Source organism: Cyprinus carpio, chromosome B9 (assembly GCF_018340385.1).
Source record: "Cyprinus carpio isolate SPL01 chromosome B9, ASM1834038v1, whole genome shotgun sequence".
Lineage (NCBI taxonomy): Eukaryota > Metazoa > Chordata > Actinopteri > Cypriniformes > Cyprinidae > Cyprinus > Cyprinus carpio.
Genome location: NC_056605.1, coordinates 15,633,144 through 15,653,271, shown reverse-complemented (window position 1 = coordinate 15,653,271; position 20,128 = coordinate 15,633,144). Strand labels below are relative to the sequence as shown.

The following is a 20,128-nucleotide window of genomic DNA, read 5'->3' as shown; positions in this document are numbered from 1 at the left end:
GTACTCTCTATGTAGAATGATTTAGTAAGCAAGCTAATCTTATCAAGTCTTACATAGGAAAACATTAAAACTGAGCAACTGCTGCATAGTCTCACTTCAGGCAAGGATTGCTGTCCCGCACACTGTCCGGCGTGTTGCTGCGGGGACTTGGAGGCTGAGGTTGGGGCGAGAGACCGCTGGGGTCCGAAAAACATGGAGTGTTCTCTGTATCCGACGGAGAGATGACGTCCTCCATCTCACACTGAAGTCGGACTACTAGGGACTACACACACAAATGCAACACAAAGGTAATCCATCAAATCTATAGCATGTACTCAAACTCTTAAAGGTTCCCCTTAAAAGAACAGTTCACTCAAAATGAGATTCTTTCTGCTGCTGAACACAAAAGACAAAAGTGTTTTTTTTTGTCCATTCAAGAAAAGTCAATGGCATTCAATGTTGTTTTGGATCCCACTTACCTTTATTGTATGGACAAAACATTCTTTAAAATATCTTCTCTTGTGTTACACAGAAGGCTATAGAGGTTTTTGCATTTGGAACAACATGCAAGTAAGAAATGTTGATTGAATTTTGGGGTGAACTATCACTTTAAGAGCACACTCACCGTGATGGTGGTGTTGGCGTCATGTTTGCTGAAGCGGTACAGGATGACGTGGGCGCTGATGCCGACTACACAAAAGATACGGCTCTGCGGGCACCAGTTGATCATCTGAATGGCGTAGGGGTCTTCCTCCACAAGCTCAGCGCTGCGTCCCACATCTCCACTCTTAGGCTTTTCAAACACCTTTGACGTCTTGAGCTTATACAACATCTGCAGTGTGACTGACAGAGATGAAGGTTATCACCACATCACATCTTATTACATAATGAATGTGATGCACAAGGTGTTTAAACAGAAACAGTGCTTTAAAGGAAATATTCTGTGTTTAGTACAAGTTAAGCTCAGTCGAAAGCACTTAGTAGTATAATGATGATTACCATAAAGATTAGTGTGTCAAAAAAATGACATGTAAGAAAATAAATTTTTGAATGAAGATGTTATTTCTTATTTATTAATTTATTTATTTTGTGAAGAAAATGTATTCTCATAGCTTCTTGAAATTACAGTTGAACCATAGATGTCACATGGACTATTTTAATGATGTTTTTACTACCTTTCTGGGCCTTGAACGTGTCAGTTGCGTTTCTGTATATGCAGGGTCAGAAAGCTCCCAGATTTCATCAAAAATATCTTAATTTGTGTCCCGAAAATGAACAAATGTCTTACAGGTTTGGAACGATACGAGAGTGAGTAATTAATGACAGAATTTAAATTTTTTGGTGAACTATCCCTTTAAAGCCCAACGACTAATAACAGTAACAATAAGGTTTTAATAATTGTTCAAATTCTATAAGAATAACTGACATCACCAGAGAAAAAAACTCCACTCCAGAGTCAAAGCAAATTTTCAGATTTTGATTCAAATTACTAAAACAATGTTTTTTTTTAGTAGATTAACTTTGTAAAAATGTTCACCTCAATACTAGTGCTAACAAAGTAAATAGTTTCAGTTTTTGATGTCATGTGGAATACAACGTTTTAATACAAGAATTAATGTAAATGTTTTTATAAAATTGTATGCACTGTAAGTTCCTCACCATTATTCATTAGAAAACAAGAAATTAATTGATTGTTAACATTACGCCACAAATGCTGTCGGCTGAATTTAACTTGCACTGAACCTGGAATATCCCTTTAAGTAATGCCCATGGTTGTGAAACCAGCACATATTTGGTATTATATATTGTTTGGTTTGAGTTGTAAAGAATGAAATGAGAAATGAGGAATGGTTCTTCTAAATCAAGGCAGCAGTAAGAAAAAGTGAGATGGAAAAAGCATGAGGCTGAAAGGGGGAAAATGCTTGTCAAAGCAAAGACACTTACTCGCCGTGGCATCCCAAAACTTTATTGATCCGTCTGCATGTCTGAAGGGGACAACAAAGAGGAAGGACAAAGAGCGATCGTATGAGCCAATGAGTGTGTGTGCTAAACCGCTTAAAAGAAAGCAAGCAATGACAGCTATGGAAACAGGAGGGCAAAAGAGGCAGAGAGAACAACACGCAGGGTCAATAGTGTTATTGAATTAAAGCGGAGAAGTGCGATACATTTACCAATGAGTCAAGCAGAAAGGCACATTTTAGTCATTATTGACTTCAAGTGAAAACAAACGGAATCAATGCATGCTTCAGAACAAAAACAAAATCAATCCAGAGTTTTAAAGCAAATAAAAATACTATAAATGACATCCCAATGTGGGTGGAAAGTTTCACTTTTTGAGGCAGGGGCATGAAACAATTTAAGGTAGGAAGCGCCACCTTGTGTGGGCGTTTTTTTTTTTTTTTTTTACCTGCACTACAACCCTTCTAAAGCAACTAAAGTTAAACTTAAACTCTATGCTTTAAAAAATGAGGTACAAGAAAAGCAAGCACATTGTATTACTAATTTAATTCTACTAATTTCACACATACTGTAAGAAGCATTTGACTAATTTTCATAAGAAGCCTTTAGATTACATAAACATATGACATCATAACAACATCATGTGACATGTTGTAAATGATACTGTGATATTCATGCATGAAACATGACTAGAGCAAGTGTGGAAATTAAGTTTAAAAGTTATTTTAAGAGATTTATTAAGAGAGTTTATTTAGTAATTTGGGTAAAAGGTGCCCATATTTAAAGAAACACCCATTAATGTATTATATCTAAAAATCATTCAGTGGAGATTTGGCAACAAGTGTGACATTCAGTTTTTACACCCAATATTTTTCCTTGTACCTGTCAATACTGCTGTGAGCGACAATGTGATAAATGCACAATCATCCAAGTGAGAAAATGAAGTGTGTTACTCTGGGACAGCTGAGCCATCCACATATTCAGTTTCAGACAAAAAAAAGCAGACATTTTACTCAACTTGATGCTTATGTGAAATGCTAAAAAAGCTTATTCTTCCAATGTCTAATAACCAAATTCATGTAAATATAATATGTAATAAACAGAAAATTATTTGAACATGTTTTGTTAAATAATATAAACTCTAAAATCTCTAATAAATGCTGTTCTTTCGAATTTTCTATTAATCAAAGAATCATGAACAAAATAGCAAAGTTTTCCACAAAAAAAAAAAAAAAAAAAAAAAAAAAAAACAGCACAACTGTCTCTTTAGCACCAAATCAGTATATTAGAATGAATTCTGAATGATCATGTGATATTAAGACTAAAATAATGGCCTAAAATTCAGCTTTGCCATTACAGGAACAAATTACTTTTTAAAATATATTAAAATAGAAAACTTTCTTTAAAGTGTAAAAAAAAAAAAAAACACCTTCACAGTATGACTGTTTTACTTTACTGTTTTTGACCTCAGTACGTGTTTGAACCTCTTTCAAAAACATTGAAAAATTTGACCAACCCCAAACTTGAACATGAACCTGAAGTTTATTCTAAGCTGCAACTTAAGCATGTAATACCGTAAATAATTGATAGAAACATTCAGCCTTGTTTCTGAGCATTTAGCAACAAATTATGACTTACCCTGTGATGATAATCTCTGGATATGTCTGCGAACCCACCGTCCATGTGCCACCACTGAGCGGCCACTCCTGAACACAAACACATAAACACATAAAAAGTTTTCTAAAACACTCAACTGCTATGCAAAATAGATGATAAGTGTCACTAAGCATTTCAAATTAAAAGCTGCAATTTGGGTCATAGAGAAACTCCAAATATTTTTAGATTAGCTAAGAACTTTGACAAACCTTGTGGCTGTAGCCGGTCTTTTTGTGTTTAGCTCCTATGGAGTAAAGCACGGGTATGATGTCAGGGGGACAGTCGGCAAAGTAAGCCGTGCACGTGACTGGAGACTCATGGATGTCCATGGGGTAGGGGTTCTCAAAGATAGGAAAGCTACAGGAGAGAGAGAGACTTCAAAATAAATAACAGGCATTTATGAAACACAGAAGATTTTGACTCACAATTCTCATAAAATAGCCTATATACACACACATTCGTGACCGTACATCCACTGAAATCCATATATAAGTGCATTATGTTGCTACAGGCGACCATAACCAGCATAAAGCAGGTGTCTCCAACCTTCCTATAAGTGAGAGCAACCAGAAGGGATAAAAGTGCTAGAGGGCTGTTTGAAATAATTAAGAATGAGCATTATTATGATAAAAGAAACTGAGGCTATTTATAGAACGTGCTCTGTGGGCGACTCTAAGTGGGCTACCAGGTACTGATACCCATGAGTACTGTATTGATGCCACTGGCCCACATTTATGCAATTGAACTATATTATCTATCAGAAGAATTAATAATAATTTAGAATGTAATCATAATAATAAATTGTAAGTGCTACTGTTATTTTTATTCTTAATAAACGTGCCTTTACCATATTGCTATTGCTGAAATAAAAGTAATAAGCACAAGGTTGTGTGTGATTTTACCACATTTTTGAGAGTGCCTGTATTAAATCTTTGTAACATACAATACATTGCAGCCTTGAGTGACTTATTGCTTTTACTATATAAGCTTATTTTACTAAATAATGTTTTTAAAGAACATCAAACTAAACTAAAGTACACTTTAAAGGTCAAGCTAAATGGAATGTATGGATGACTGTCTGGTTCTGAGAGGGTTTGAGTACAGCAGTTTGTTTGTTCCTTCAGTGAGTCCTTGTAAAGAAATGGCCTTAAAGCAAAGAAAACATCTGATGTCAAACTGGCAAAAATCTCTATGGCAGGAGCAATACTTAAAAGAGTGACAAACAGCCAGTTCGTGTGTGTGTGTGTGTGTGTGTGTGTGTGTGTGTGAGAGAGAGAGAGAGAGAGAGAGAGAGAGAGAGTCAAAGAGAGTCAGGCTGACCTTGGCTCCGGTTCTTAATAATTACTAATTTGACAGATGTTTATGAGTGACAAATCCAATGATATTTACTCTTAACAAATAAAGAACAGAAATAAATAAATAAATAAATAAGTAAATAAAGACACACACACACTCTCTCAGATTTAAACCCTTTTCAACAAAGCATCTTCAAAAGTAACAGGCACACACACACACAGGCACAAAATTTATAGGGTGTTGAGCGATGTTGCCTCTGGTGGAAGTACTAGTGTGAGTTGTTGTTGGAGTACATCACACTGAGTTACATCATTCAGCCATAAAGTGTGTGAGTATGACAGTGGAAACAGAAAGAGATGCTGAAGAAGAGATTGCTCACTTGCTCTGGGTTAGATCGACCACAAGAAAATCTTTCTCCAGCAGAACCGCCACCGCATATGGCTCCTGGACCTCTGTCAACACAAACACAACATCTCAACCAATAATCATCTATGAACTCAAGACAAAGTGAGTACAAAAACATAGATGTATGGATTTTACTTAATTTAAAGGAGAAGTTTGAAACTACAACATTTGACCCCACTGACTTTCATTGTAAGGACAAAATACACTGACATTTTTGAAGATTAATATATTCTGAATATTTGTGTTGCACTGAAGAAAGTCTTACAAGTTGAATACACAATTACCAAATTTTAATTTTTGTGTGAAACAGCTCTGTAATACTGAGATACAACCATGTGTTTGAATTTTTGTTTTTATTTGAGCATCCTGACCAGCCCCAAAAAGTGTTTGTCTGCTTGTCTGATCAGTAGAAGATTAATTGAATGTTCAAAAAAAAAAAAAAAAAAAAAAAAAAAAACCTCTTAAAGCTCATTATTTTTCTAAATGTCTTTATTCTGGTGGTGCAGAAATTACACACTTCAGCTTTAAGCTTTGTGAGGAAAACTGATGACAAGGTGACATCTTGAAACCAAGGGGACGAAGGCATTAATTATCTTCTCTGTGTTTGTGTGTAACAATTATGCTCTGAAGACACAGCAGAATCCATTATTCTCTTTCATGGAAACCATACAGGTGATGAAGATGCAGGGCCATGTACTGTATATGCACTGATTAGAATGAACAACCAAGCAGAGAGTTGATAGGGAGAAAGGAAGATTAAAATGTCTAACAATTGATCACTTTACATTTGCTGGATGTTTGCCGTCTGTTTGCTGTTGTATTCTGTGTAACAAATTCTGTGCATGTGTGTACATGTGCTTGACAGGGCTTTGTCTGTCTCTGCTTTTCTCAAGAGAAAATGACAGATATAGCGATACACTCTTTCCCCTTGACTGAACAGAGCTGAAGCTGTCACTTCTCAAAGCATTCAGAATCAGTTCCTGTGTAGCATTTCACCTTACTGATGTCAGATTCACAAATGACTTGTTCCTTCAGGTTGGATGTTTCAAAAGTTTTTGTGTAATTGATTCCCAATGCACTATAGTACCATTCAAATGTACTGGTTTTTTACGTCTTTTATACTCACCCAGACTGAAGAAAATACAGTAAAATCTGTAATATTATGAAATATTAAGTTAAAAAATAGCCATTACCTGTTTTAATATATTTTAAAATGTAATTTATTCCTGTAATGACAAAGCAGATTTGTCTTATTTCTTATTACTATCAATACAGAAAACAGTTGCTTAATATCCTTTCCACTCTCTGTTAACATCAGTAATTGAGTCTACATTGAGAAGAAGAACAAAAACTTGATTTTACTCAATCCAATTAAATGTCCCACCAAAATCAACACTAATGATATGGAAGAGAGCAGGAGACAGAACTGACCTGTTCAGTACACTTACCGTTGAGATAAGGCGTCTCACAGAGCACTAGGAAGTCCACTATTGGATAGTCCATCTCTAAGACTATGATGGCTTTGCCATGCATGATGGTTAGGGTTGGTCTCCGTCCTGCCTTATCATACGAAAGACCCCCGGAGAAGATAACAAATGCTTCACTACTGGAAGATGGAAAATAAAAAGAATGTTAACTGAAAACCACATTTGTTTGTCTGTATTTCCTTCTTTAACATGTCAAGAACCAAAAGCTTATATCTTATTAGAAGGCAAGTTTTATGCTTCGTTTTTACGTTGAACGTCCCCTCAACACATTGAAAGTATTGTTTCAATTTAAAGTAGGCCTATTTTCACAACCCTGAAATACTCCCTATGCAAATAGGAAGAAACAAAAGGGGGAAAACAATATTACAGCCAAGCTAATCTAAAATATCATTAAATCTGAGGCGGCCACTCATGACCACTTCTTTGAACACAGCATTGGGGAAAAAGGCAAGCAAACAAGCAATCAAAAATGTACGTTTCTTCAAATTATGTTTTGCTGCTCATCTCCCAAGGAAAACAGGCTTTATAAAAACAGGCAGTAAACTTTAATTGTTTGGTGACAAGATAAAACAGCAGTAATGGTTCTCGAGTGGAACTTGGACACATCTGTCGCAAGCAAATAGGAGGATTAAATTCATCCACAGCACTCAAGTCTGCGTTTCCCAAAATTCATCAGCTACATATTGGTCTGTTTGGGATTTTTGTGTGATCTCTTACCTGTTTCTGGAGGTCTTGTATTCGACCTTGAGAATGGGTTTACATGACTCTTTTCTACCATCTCTCTGAGTCTTACCTGAAAAAAGAGACTAAATGGTGAGTTCTCACTTTTTCACCTTAACCTTTCTCATGTTTAAGTCCAGAACTTTCTGATTAAGAAACTACTTTTCCCAGTGTGAGTGTGTTCATCTTTATATAACCACTGAACTGAAGGCCAGGACCCCAAACATATTCATCCACAAAAGATTGAGAGTGAATCACTTATTCCTGTCAAATCAAACTTGCACACGCACACACACACACACACTGTGAACCCACATACTGAATCATACTCCATAATAAACAAACATGGTGTGTTTGCCGACTACGTCAGAGTCATATTTCACTAATAGATGGTGAGTCGTGGCTGAAGGGGTCTTAAACTGTGTGTGGGTTTACTTAGCTATACTTTGGTGTAAAATTTAGCCCTTGAAGTTAAGTAAGACTGACAAAACCTCCCTTTTGGGGCCTATGATTAAGTCTATGGCAAGTTAAAATATCACATATTATATGATAGGAAACTGCAACTGTGATTATTCGTCTGATTTAAACGCTTAAAAAATACCATATCATATGGTAATGAGGGCTCAATGCCTTTTTATTTGTCCAAGCCTGTCAATTTCTTTATAAAACATTAAAAATACAATTCATACAGAGCATGACTAGAATACATTTAATTCATAATAAACATGTTTAAACTTTATTCAATTAAAAGTAATACTGCAATTTTTGAGAGGCTTAAAGTAAAAATGTCAAAAATGTGGCACCAATTCTCACTGTTGACTAGTTGCTTATTGGCATGCATATTACTAGCATATTGACTGTTTATTAGTACTTTTGGTACTAGTATATTAATGCCTTGTTCTGCATGACCATATTTTACATCCCTTAATCTCACAACTAATTTTCACTAATTATTATTAATATGTGAAAAAAGTCCATACATATGTGTGTACCCACCATGAGGGAAGGTGACTTGAAAAGGTTTGGCTGTGTTTCTCAGATTCCACATGCTCAGACTGCCGTCAGAATGACTGCACATGAACTGCCGCCCCTCATGATGCCAGCTTACTGAGTGAATGGCCTGACAGAGAGACACCAGAAGAGAAGCAATCAGAACTACATCAATCAACATTTTAAATGATGGCCAGATCATAACACAGCTCATTTGTATTATAATGTTAAATCAGAAGATTTTCTGTATATAAACTAGATATACTATCAATGACAGACAGACAGACAGACAGACAGATAGACAGATAGATAGATAGATAGATAGATAGATAGATAGATAGATAGATAGATAGATAGATAGATAGATAGATAGATAGATAGATAGATAGATAGATAGATAGATAGATAGATAGATAGATAGATAGATAGATAGATAGATGTAACATTAAAAAAAGAGAAAGAGGAAAAAATAAATTCAGAGATGCTGCCTGTCACATGTGTGTATGGTCAATTTAGCTCCGGAAATTAGAGAAATCAGAGAACTGAAGACATGACTAATAGTTCCTGCTTGTGAAAGTCTCTCCCTCTCCCTCTCTCTTCCTCTCTCTCTCTCTCTCTCTCTCAGACCTTCATCCATCTGAGAGTCAATAATCCGATATCAGTAATTACTCCACCATCAAAGCAGCCTGATCTCCCCTCATCTACTCACTAATGTCACACAATAAATAATAAGTGAAATGATATCAGCGTCAGATTTATTTGATGTTTGTTAGGCGTGTGTATGAAAGTGTTTGATGCTGATGTTCTATATTATTCAAAGACATGCCAAAATGTCCGCTAAAATTTAATCTAAATAGTCATGATAGTGCTAATATCATGATAGTGGTTGTTCTGTGTTCAGTCTATTTGTTGAAATGAATGTGAGGGAAAGAGATTTTTGTACCTTTCCAGATCTATTCCTATTTCTTTCAACACAAACAAACACATCCCTTTGTGTCGTGCTACTCATTCCATCATGTCTTTTTGCTCCCAGTATCTCTCCTCTTCCCTCACTCTCTGATTCAAAGTCCTTTCTATTAAAAGTATTTTCCACACACGTGTGCATACCAGACGGGCATCTAAAGTAGCAATTAGCAGACCCCTAGACATTTCCATTTACCCACTCTGACAAACGCTTGCCGAGCGATGGTGCCTCGTACAGGCGGTGCTGACAGATGATCAGAGGGCGCCGTCAATGAATTGAAACCCGCAGTAAAGGGTTGGAAGGAGAAAAGGGCGAGTTTTTGTGCGTGCTGCTGTGAGCCAAGGGGCGCTGTGATTGAAACATGTTTTGGAAGGATGAATGCGAGCAGCTGGCTGCAGGAGGCAGTTCCTCTTTCAGAAGGAAGATAAAGTTGTGTGCCAAGCAGTGATTATGCTAAACAGATCCACATGGCACAAGGAGGGAAATTAAATCAGAAAAGTGACTTGTGCTCATTGTTGTTGTAAATCAGCAACAGTGTGGGAAAAAATGAACAGATGAGCCAAGTGTTTAGTACCAAGAGCAAATTTACTTGGACAATGGAGAGCCAGAAAGACGTCATTTTTTATTTATATAGCCTAGTTTTATTTATTTATTTATTTATTTTGTTCTTTCTCCAATTTATTTTTGTTTGTCTTGTTTTTGGCTGAGGGCTGGATTATAACAAGATGATAAACTGGAGCTTTCGGGTCACAAATGCACACACATACATTGAGACTGTGCACCCACACAGAGACAAAGAAATAACATGAAAATAAAACATATATGTCTGTATTTTCATACATAATCACTTCACACAATAAAAATTAATAATTCTTTCAGGATAAAAAAATGTACATAAATGAATACACTTCATTAAAACTAAAATTATATATTTATAAACCAGCAGCAATCTTTTCCACAAACATTGTAAGCAGCACATCTTTTTTCAGCATTAATAATAAAAATAAATAATACATTTCTCAAGCAACAATCAACATTATGGAATGAGTTCTAAAGAATCAGATATAATAGTTTAGCTTTGTCATAACAGGCTTTAAATTACATTGTAAGATATGTTAAAAAAGCACCATTTCAATACAGTCGAAAGTGCATTTGCTGAATTTTCATTAAATAAATGCAGACTTGGTGCACATAAGAGACTTCTATCCCCCAAAATTAAAGTAAATGAATGAATAAATACATACATAAATAAATAAAAATACCCTCCCAAAACTGTTGAACAATAGTGTATATATTATAATATATAAGTAGCTTTATGCAAAAAATAAATGTCACCTTTGTAAGGAAATATAAGTGACAAACACTCACCTCATCATAGTATATCCTGAAGTCGGCTCTTTTGGCCCTCAAGTCCCACATAACTATTGTACCGCTCTCAAAACCTATCAACAACTGAGGAACACACACACAGAAGAGAGAGAGAAACAGGAGTCTATAAATCCCAACAGAATGGCAATAAATAGTGGAAACAGAGGTAAGAGTGTGTGTTACAAATGTCAAGAGCCTTTTGGCTGTTTTGGTTCAGAACAAAACAGACACACCGGTGATTGGGCACATTTATTATTTAACTGGACATGATGGAGCAAGTGCTGATCAAAACAGACCCATGCTCCATCCTGGGAATCTTCTCTCTGTCACAGATGTTGGGCAAAAATTGTGAATTTAAAAACTGGCTCCCTTTCAGTTCATGTGTGTGAATTTGAATTGAACTGGCAACACACTACGATAAGTTGAATTGGAATTTGAATTGGAATGAAAGGAAAATAAATTTATTAAACTGCAATTTCATCACATTCTAATAGTTCTTCCTTTAATTCAAATTCAAATCAATCAGACATTGGACTGTCTCTACCTCTTATATTTGTCTCTGCTACAGTATATTTTGTTTTGTCTTCCATTATTGGTCCCCTAAGCCTGTCCATATCAGTTCCCATAATGCATCTGACCTGCTGTGACTACAACAGCATTTCTACAACAGCATGTAACATTCTTGTCCTGGAAGACGACTTCACGATACTCACTCATAAATGCCATGCCTCCTCCTGGAGATAGCAGATTAGAGAAACGCTTTAAAGAAACAGATCCCCCCAAAAATGAACATTTCATTCCTCACCTCCATGCTATTCTACCCTGTATATTATGTTCTTTCTTCCTTCCAGAAAATATAAAACACGTTAGGCAGGATGTCCTTATACTGTTACTGTTAAGCTCCAAAAGACCTATTGAAGACCTAATATACAGTGCATGAAGTATAAATCGCTATCTATTTTCACTGCAAAACTATTCAGACTTTCTGCCTAACATCTCTGCATACAAGGTCAAAACAAAATGAGGGTGTATACATGAAGATGAAATGTTAATTTTTCATCTGAACTATTCCTTTAAATGAATGTGAATCTCTGTGTTTGTGAGAGTGTGAGAGATGTTTTTAGTATGCATCCTCGATGCAAGATGTTAACACCAGTAGTCGGGGTGAACATCAGGTCACATAACAAGTGTATGTGTGCGTGTGTGTGTATCCTGATGAGTGTTAATGAATCAGAACTGTGCCAATGCATGCAAAGTACCTTTTATAAAGAACTCCAGCAGTCACACTAAGGAACACTAATGTTTTTTTATTTTTTTCATAGTGGTAAACTTGTGTTCACTAGTTTCTAAAAAGTTATGAGCCATTGGTTCCAGGGGGAAAATGAGCAAAAGAAGAAATGCATTCCTCACCTTTCCCTCATCTTTTGGACTGTCACTCAGATGAACAACAGGACCTGGATGTGTCTTTGTTGATCTGAGAAAGAGAGAAAAATAAAAAAATCCTTCAAAAGATAACAGGGCGTTGGAAATGACACATTATCTGTGCTTGCGGATTATAGTTCATGTCTGTTAACTCTGAGGTCACCTTTAGGCTAAAAAACTCAACAAACTTTCAACATACACACATGTACAATGTACTGTACAGTCCTTTTCTTCTATTGGCTGATTCTAAAATGGATAAGCTCCTCTGGATATGCTGAGCACAAACATCCCGTTTCAACAGGAAATACATCAAGGTCAAAACATAATGTTCGTTATATCATTTTATGGGGGAATAATAATACAGAAGTCAATGCACTTATTATCATGTCTCTGGTTTTGCAGTAATCTATACCTTTTAGCCATAGCAGAAAATTGGTGTATTGCTGTTCAAACATTAAATTGAACAAAAAATAAATGAATTAATAGATAAAATTAAGAAGAAGACTTTTGTCAGACAAGATGTTACTGGTAAATGTTAGAACGGTCTGAAAGTGTTTTCAGCAGAACTGGACACAACAAGGTCTTCTTTTCAGTAGTATTTCAAAAGTGAAGAGCAACAGGTCAGAAAATGTGCTCTGACAGCCTACAGTGAATTAACTTCCCTGGTATTGTGTGAGGATGTGCCAAGTACAAGAGAGACGGAAAAATAGTAAAGTGATGGTCAGAGCGAGGAGGATACAAAAGACTTTTATACAATAAACACACTCACGCAGACGTCATTCTCATTCAGATCCATCCCCAACGGAACTTAAAAGTGGCCCTGGACTTTATGGTACAGAACAGCCCATGACACCTAGTCTTCAAAACTCCACACCGTAACACACTCCACACACATAACACTGATACACTTTTTATGATCCATTTTTAGCACCACTAACATAAACATATAACAAAATACAAATAATAATAATAATTATAATAATACTAGTTCCAACTGCTTAATTAAAATAAAAGTTCAGTTGTGCTTATCATTAACATGTATTTCTTTAAGGTATCATTTGTCTTTCCTGGTGTACATGGCAAATAATTGAAGAATTGCTATATATTTAGGTGAAATATAACCAAAACTGTTTAAAACCAGCTACTTATTTATTATAAAATAAAATAACTATTTGGAAATAGACCTAACATTTCTTTTAAGATGTGACACTGTCCTTTGAATTAAATGGAAAACTATTGTTGTAGAAAAAAAAGTTAAACAGTTGATTACCCCATCTTTATAGGCCTACTAGAAATTCTGTCATTGTCTACTCACCCTCATGTCAAAAACTTCACAGATCCCATGGAGTTATTATTAAAATGTCAAAGCTGCTATTTTTCATGCAACAAAACCATGATGATCACTTGTCAAGTTCAAGTTGCAACTGTTCTTGGATTATTAAAAAAAGTTATATATTAGGTTGGGATCTGCACCACGAGACTAACATGTCTCACACATATATTAAATTCAAGACACATATATGTTTTTTGTCGCCTAGGGCACCAAGTGAAGTAGGACTGCCAGTCTGCCTCTTAAAGAAAAAATATGATGCCCCTGCATACACACATACACAACAACAGAAGCACATCTCTGTCTGTGTCTGCTACTGTAAATGTTATTTGACTAGACGTTACAGAGATGCTTGGCCAACCAAAGCCAAAAGATACTATAATGCCTCCAGCCATATTGAACTCTGGCACCATAGCAGCAAAGAAACTCATTTAGCCAACCCAACGAATCAATTGGCATGAATAAAGAAAATGTAAAAAAAAAAAAAGGTAACCAGACCATAATTCAATTGTACATATGCCTTATCTGGCTGGCTTCCCCATGAGAAACAGAGTCATCACATGTCCCCTTCAGAAAGCACAGGATACTTTTGTCAACTCATCATTCTTGTATCAATGCTGCTGAGATTCAGTTGCCTTGAGCAAAATAAGGTAATAAGAGGACAAGTGCACGAGCTAGTATGTGACCTAAATTCTATGCCCACTCCACTCATTTACTTGCAGTGTAAACTCATACCAAGGAGGTCTATAAAACTTTGCATTCTCATTCATCTGAATGGCAGTTCCAATTATTCTTAGCTGTTAAAAATGAAAGAAAATCAGAAGACAGCTACTTTTAAATGCTATCAAAAGAGAAAGAAGCTTTTTGCCTCCATGATGTGGCATTAACTAGCAGGGGCTAAATGGACAAACTATGAACTTTTTGCTCACACACACAAATTTCTAGATTAAATGGTAAAGAAGAACCATGCTTGTCAACTAAAATACATGTATTCAGAAAATTCAGCCGTCTGGGCTCAAAGCAAAACAAAGTCTGGTAGGGTCTTTTGAAGTGCTACTCATGTTGAAAACAAAAATGCAGCTGTGGTTCTTCATTAATTATCAGACATGGATTTTGTTGCAGCTCTTTTCAGTGAACAAAATTGTCGACTACGATTCTTCATATTAAAATTAAGCAGTGAAGAGGTATTCAGCAAATACAATTACGGTGTAGATATTAAATGAGGTGTTTGTAAGGTAGCACATCTAATCTACCAGGCATCTTTTTTGTGTTGTTATATCACATCGGCACACAGCCACAGCACAAACACCTCATACACTTCAGCAGTCCTTCATCTTCAGCCTGAAGTCCCTTTGTCTGCGGCTTGTTTCTCACACAGACTGCTTCGATCCACACCAGTTCTCATAATCGACTGACCTTCAACTTCAACAGACCACGACCTGTCCATCATCAGCTCTTTTCTTGACTCTGGGATCAAGCAGTGCTTTTTTTCTATTGTGAAGCCTCCCCTTCTTAATTCTTCATTTTATACCTGTAAGCTTTAGAGCTCTGTAAAAGGGATTATTGTTAAATCTATTTATTTACAACTAGTATAAGCGGACTGCACATATCAATTTTATCAGTTTACACTAAATACAATTTTAAAGAAACTAACTTTATAATAATAATAAAAAAAACATTATCAGCTACTGTAAATATTTTGCCATTTATTTATTTCCATTTTGTAACATGCATACTTGAATGAGTGATTTTAATTAAATGAAGTAATTCCCTGATGACAATCTGACTTTGGTGGTGAAGTTATTGCATTTATCAGCTAACTGTTGGAAATTTGTTGGAAGATGTGACTCCACGACCAAAATCAAACAGTTTTAAGTCAGCCAGTGAGACATCCCCCCAAGAGATAAAAGGGCGACCTTTGGAGAGCGGTTTGACCGCTTGCAGGTTCAAGAAATGATGAAAAAGAGTGATTATATTGCTGAAAGCAGAAAAGATATAGGACAGATATGTCATCCCTAAACGAGTCTCTGTCTTGCTGGGCTTCAAATCTAATTTGAGTCTGATGGAATGTCCAGCACAGTGTTGATTCTCTTCTCAGCTATACTTTGTCTCTGCTCACTCTATGAGACCTGTTATTGTGATCTAAGACACTGATAGTCATTATGAGAGTGTCATAATATACTCCTTTCCCTCTCTTCATCTCTGTCTAGAAGAACACACAGCAGGCCATTTAACTTTCCTCTCAAATAAATTATATATTTGTATAATAGGCTTTTTTTTTTTTTTGTTTCAGCTTTTCAACTGATTATTTCTTCCACCTCCTTCAGAAAAAAGCTATTCAATTTGTTATTTAAATGATTTTGGGACAGTATTGATTTGAAAATGTGCAAATGGTCTACCTCAAATGCACAGACTATTAATTTACTGCATTAACTAATCATTTTTAACTTTTCACTGCAATCAGTTTTATCTTTGTATAATAGACATTTTGTTTTAAATTTCCTTCTTTTCACTGAAGACTAATTCAACCTCCTTCTCAATATGCTATTGAAATTGATTAAATGATTTTGGAATGGTTCTAACTTGAAAATGTGCAAATGTTCTATCTCAGACCAAGCGGCAACCTCCCGCTCTCTCTCCTGAACCCAACAAGGAAGTGACTTGAACTGTAATTCATCAGCTGGCCGCTTGAGGCTGGCTGCAAAAGGGAGTCAGTTCCATAGACTCCCCATGTTAAAATGCCCAACTTTACAGCAGAAAAAAAACATGTTTACAGCCTGGTTCAAAAAAAGATTTCTGTCTATATAGCTAAGATTTCTGTCTAATTTTGCCCTTCATGACAACTGTGAGGGGGGTGATTTTTTTTTATTATAAATCATCTGTTTAAATTATATTAAGCCTTAAAGTTCTGCATAATTAAGGGCATGGCCACTTGAGTGACAGGTGGATTGCCGCTGCTGACACTGCCATCGAGCTAGGTGGGCGTGGCTTAAGCTACCAGCTCCCGCCTTTTTGCCCATTTTCGATTATCTGGGAGAGTTGCGCGGTGACGCACTGCCAAGATGGCGATGGCCCGCTCTGCACACTTTGAGCTTCAAAAATGCTCTTCAGGAGTCTACGGGTGACGTCACGGACACAACGTCCATGTTTTTATAGAGTCTGTGTCTCAGACCAACAGACTATTTATCTTCTATTTATTTATTAACATTCTGGGGGAGGAATGTTTATATCTTTGTACAATAGGCTTTTTTCTTTCTTTCTTTCTTTCCATTGACTATTTCATCCTCCTTCTTTTCAAAAAGTTCTAGAAATTATTTTGAATCGGCAGTTTTGACTTGAAAATGTGCACATTTTACCTCAGTCAAATAGACTATTAATTTATCAAAACAATGAAAGTTTATGTACAGTTTCCATTTTGTTACAATACGTAATGAAACCTCCGAAACTGTCCTCTTCACAAAGTGATGGCCAATCTTTTCTACACCTGTCTAGCTTTCTGAGAAAGCAGACAGACAGTCTATATGTAAGACACTGTCTGGCTCTGTGTGTGTGTAAAGTGGACCATAGCCTGACAGTAAAAGAGCCAGGTATAAGTGAGTGAGTGTGTGTGTGTGTGTGTGTGTGTGTGTGTGTGTGTGTGTGTATGTGTGTGTGTGTGTTTACATAGGCCAATGACAGAAAAGTAAATTGAGAACAGGGGGCCTTTGCTTATCAGCTGAAAAAGGAAGACAAGCCTCTTCTCCCTCACCTTATCTTCCCTCGCTACCTGCGTGATCGCACAAGCCTTAGGCAAAAGCACACAGAGATGCATATGCAGCGGCTCATGGTGCAGATCAGAGCTGGACTACTCTTTGCATCCTATTTGGTAATCAAATCCAAAAATACTCATTTATTGGTAACTCATCATTTGAAAGCAAACTTGAAGTGCATGCTTATCCTAGCTCGCTAGCTGTGAGAGCGCTCTTTCTGTTTGAGTCCAACTTCAAAGGCTATGATAAGAGTCACTAAAGTGCTTTCAGAGCTTGCGATGGTTGCCGTGGCAATGGTGGCAGCAATCTCATTCAGGATAATAGCTTTGAATATTATGGTGAAGAACCGGAAATTGGTTGGTTGCAATTTGGTGAGTGTGATTTGAAAAGCTTAAGGGTACCGAAGGGCAGTTTCTGTTTGATAGTACTGTGTTTGTACAGCATTTTGTGTGACACAAACAAGATTAGTACTCTGATCTATCCATCCATCCATCTATCCATCTATCTATCTATCTATCTATCTATCTATCTATCTATCTATCTATCCATCCATCCATCCATCCATCCATCCATCCATCCATCCATCCATCCATATCTATCTATCCCTGAGGACTGTTTAAACTGATAAATGAATCAATCAATACATGAATCAAAGAACAACTCCCTAGAAATAATAAGCACCAGAACATATTTTTCAGTCACTATAGCTTTTAGCTTATTGTTTTTTTTTTTTTTGTTTGTTTTTGTTTTTTTTATATAAGGGTTAACAAACCTAGTTAACATGAGAATGCAAGAAAATTCTGGGAAATAAAAACCATTAAAATCCTTAATAGGCTTGAGAGGCACTGACAAGATCCTGAAATATCCAGAGAACCATTAGAAGCGAAGCTATGTATAAACATCAGTCTTGTATAAAAAGATTTGAATATCATAACAGACAATCCACATTTTAAAATGTGCAGCTTGACCTAGAACATGAAATTCTTCCATGGCATTTCCAAAGATGTTGAAATTCTAAAACAGATTACTTGGCATGACGTTAGCTTATTGCTGCAAGACAGAACCATGGAATACTGATTATGTTTAGGATCAGGGTTCCCAGCGTGCTAGGCAAGCCCTTCAGATATCTTCAGAACAGGCATAGTGGTTTAAGATAAACTGTGTGCAGAATCAAGACAAGTGCATGCCACACGCAGTGATGTTCCTTATGGTTGACGAGCTGCACATTTGAAGGCTGTCACACAAAAATAAAGGACGTGTCAGATATTTTCCTGCATATGACTTTGAAAGATTCTGGTGAAAAAAACAACAACAAAAGACAGATCTACTGGCGTGAGTACTGCAGGTTGAAGGCAGCTGATTTCAGTGTAGCACAGTGAGGAATTGTTGAAGGTTGCAAGGTTGCAAGGTTACAGGATCTCAGTTAATCCCTCACGCCCTGTTGAATCCTTCTCTGATTTTCATCTGCCTCACTTATTCATGTGTGAGTCAAGAGAAAGAAAAACAAATCTCTGGCTTCTCTTCCATCCTTGTACTTGATTTCCATCAGAGGACGCCTGCTGCCGGCGCACAGGGGCCATGTTTATATTTATTCATATTTATTTATTGAAATGAGCTGCACTTTGCCTCTGTACAGAGGAATTCTCTCAATAACACAACTGTGTGCATGCATTCATCTTCAGCTATTCTCAAACACTTCTGAAAAAAGGCTGCTTTCCTGTATAAAAACTGACAGGTTTATAGAACATATAAACATTGTCATGAAAGCCATGGCAGAAAGTGCCATGTATAAACAGGTGGGCAATCGACATGCACTCCACAATATAATACAAAATTATGATGTGTTATATGACACAAGAAATAGTGTGATTCTTTTTATGTGCTGAGACATATTAAGCAATAAACTTCCTCCCTCTCCGCTCTCTAGCTCCGTGTACCAGCTCCTCATACCAGGAGGCACAAAAACAGAAAGTTCTAGGTCGGGGTCTTCTAAGATGAAGCCGGATCTGCGGACCGTTCTTACGTCTAAGAAGACCTCAGTCAAGAAGACCTCAGCCAAGAAGTCCTGACGATTGTGGCTCTTGACTTCTGAGGCAGGCCCCTCTGGGGAAGAGCGGTGTACACCTCATCATATGGTGCCCATCTCTCCAAATTGACCTCAGGAGATCGATCTGCCAACCTTGCCACCCATGGTGCTTCAGAGCTCAGTCTCTCAGTCTCTGCCAGGAAACGTAATGGTACTGGGAGGCTCGCTATCTCTTCAGAGGTCTCTAGAGCAGTTAGTTCAGCCATCCCCTGCTGGTCCGTCGCTTCAGGGCACAGAGCTAGCTGCTCTGATTACACCAGAGGTCAGTCTCGAGAGACTGATTCCTTTAGTAGACTATTTGGCAGTGTGGAAACTTCTGCCAAATGTGTCTCAATGGGTCCTGCACACTGTAGAAAAAGGCTACTGCATTCAGTTCGGTTCTCCTCCGCCTCGTTTCAACAGAGTCATTCCCACTCTGGTGGACCCAGAGCAGGCTCTGGTAATGGAACAAGGAGTAAACACTCTCTTCAGGAAGGAGGCCATCAAGGTGGTCCCTCCTCTCAACAGAGAGTCCAGATTCTATAGCCGGTACTACATTGTTCCAAAGAATGATAGAGGGTTTGCATCAAGTGAACTGCTCAGTCATGCGACTGAAGTTCAGGATGCTCACAATCAAGCAAGTTGTGTCTCAGATCAGTTCCGAGGATGTGTGGATGCTGCTCTGGTTCCTCTGCGACTCCAGGGCATCCGCATACTCTACTATATGTTTGATATTAG

At 37.0% G+C, this 20,128-nt stretch overlaps 1 protein-coding gene across 9 annotated transcripts in view; it reads right to left on the bottom strand.

Moving 5' to 3' along the window:
• The window catches only part of stxbp5l (syntaxin binding protein 5L), a 155,527-nt gene that overhangs the window by 38,148 nt on the left and 97,251 nt on the right, over positions 1 to 20,128 (bottom strand). For all 9 annotated transcript variants that reach the window (XM_042731146.1, XM_042731150.1, XM_042731148.1 and 6 more), the window contains exons 6-16: positions 12,235 to 12,298; positions 10,825 to 10,908; positions 8,499 to 8,622; positions 7,500 to 7,575; positions 6,744 to 6,901; positions 5,270 to 5,342; positions 3,804 to 3,951; positions 3,577 to 3,644; positions 1,924 to 1,964; positions 605 to 822; positions 96 to 262 (exon numbers count right to left, since the gene is read on the bottom strand). In XM_042731146.1, the coding sequence (XP_042587080.1) occupies positions 96 to 262; positions 605 to 822; positions 1,924 to 1,964; positions 3,577 to 3,644; positions 3,804 to 3,951; positions 5,270 to 5,342; positions 6,744 to 6,901; positions 7,500 to 7,575; positions 8,499 to 8,622; positions 10,825 to 10,908; positions 12,235 to 12,298 (1,221 nt within the window). The remainder of the gene's footprint in view (positions 1 to 95; positions 263 to 604; positions 823 to 1,923; positions 1,965 to 3,576; positions 3,645 to 3,803; positions 3,952 to 5,269; positions 5,343 to 6,743; positions 6,902 to 7,499; positions 7,576 to 8,498; positions 8,623 to 10,824; positions 10,909 to 12,234; positions 12,299 to 20,128) is intronic.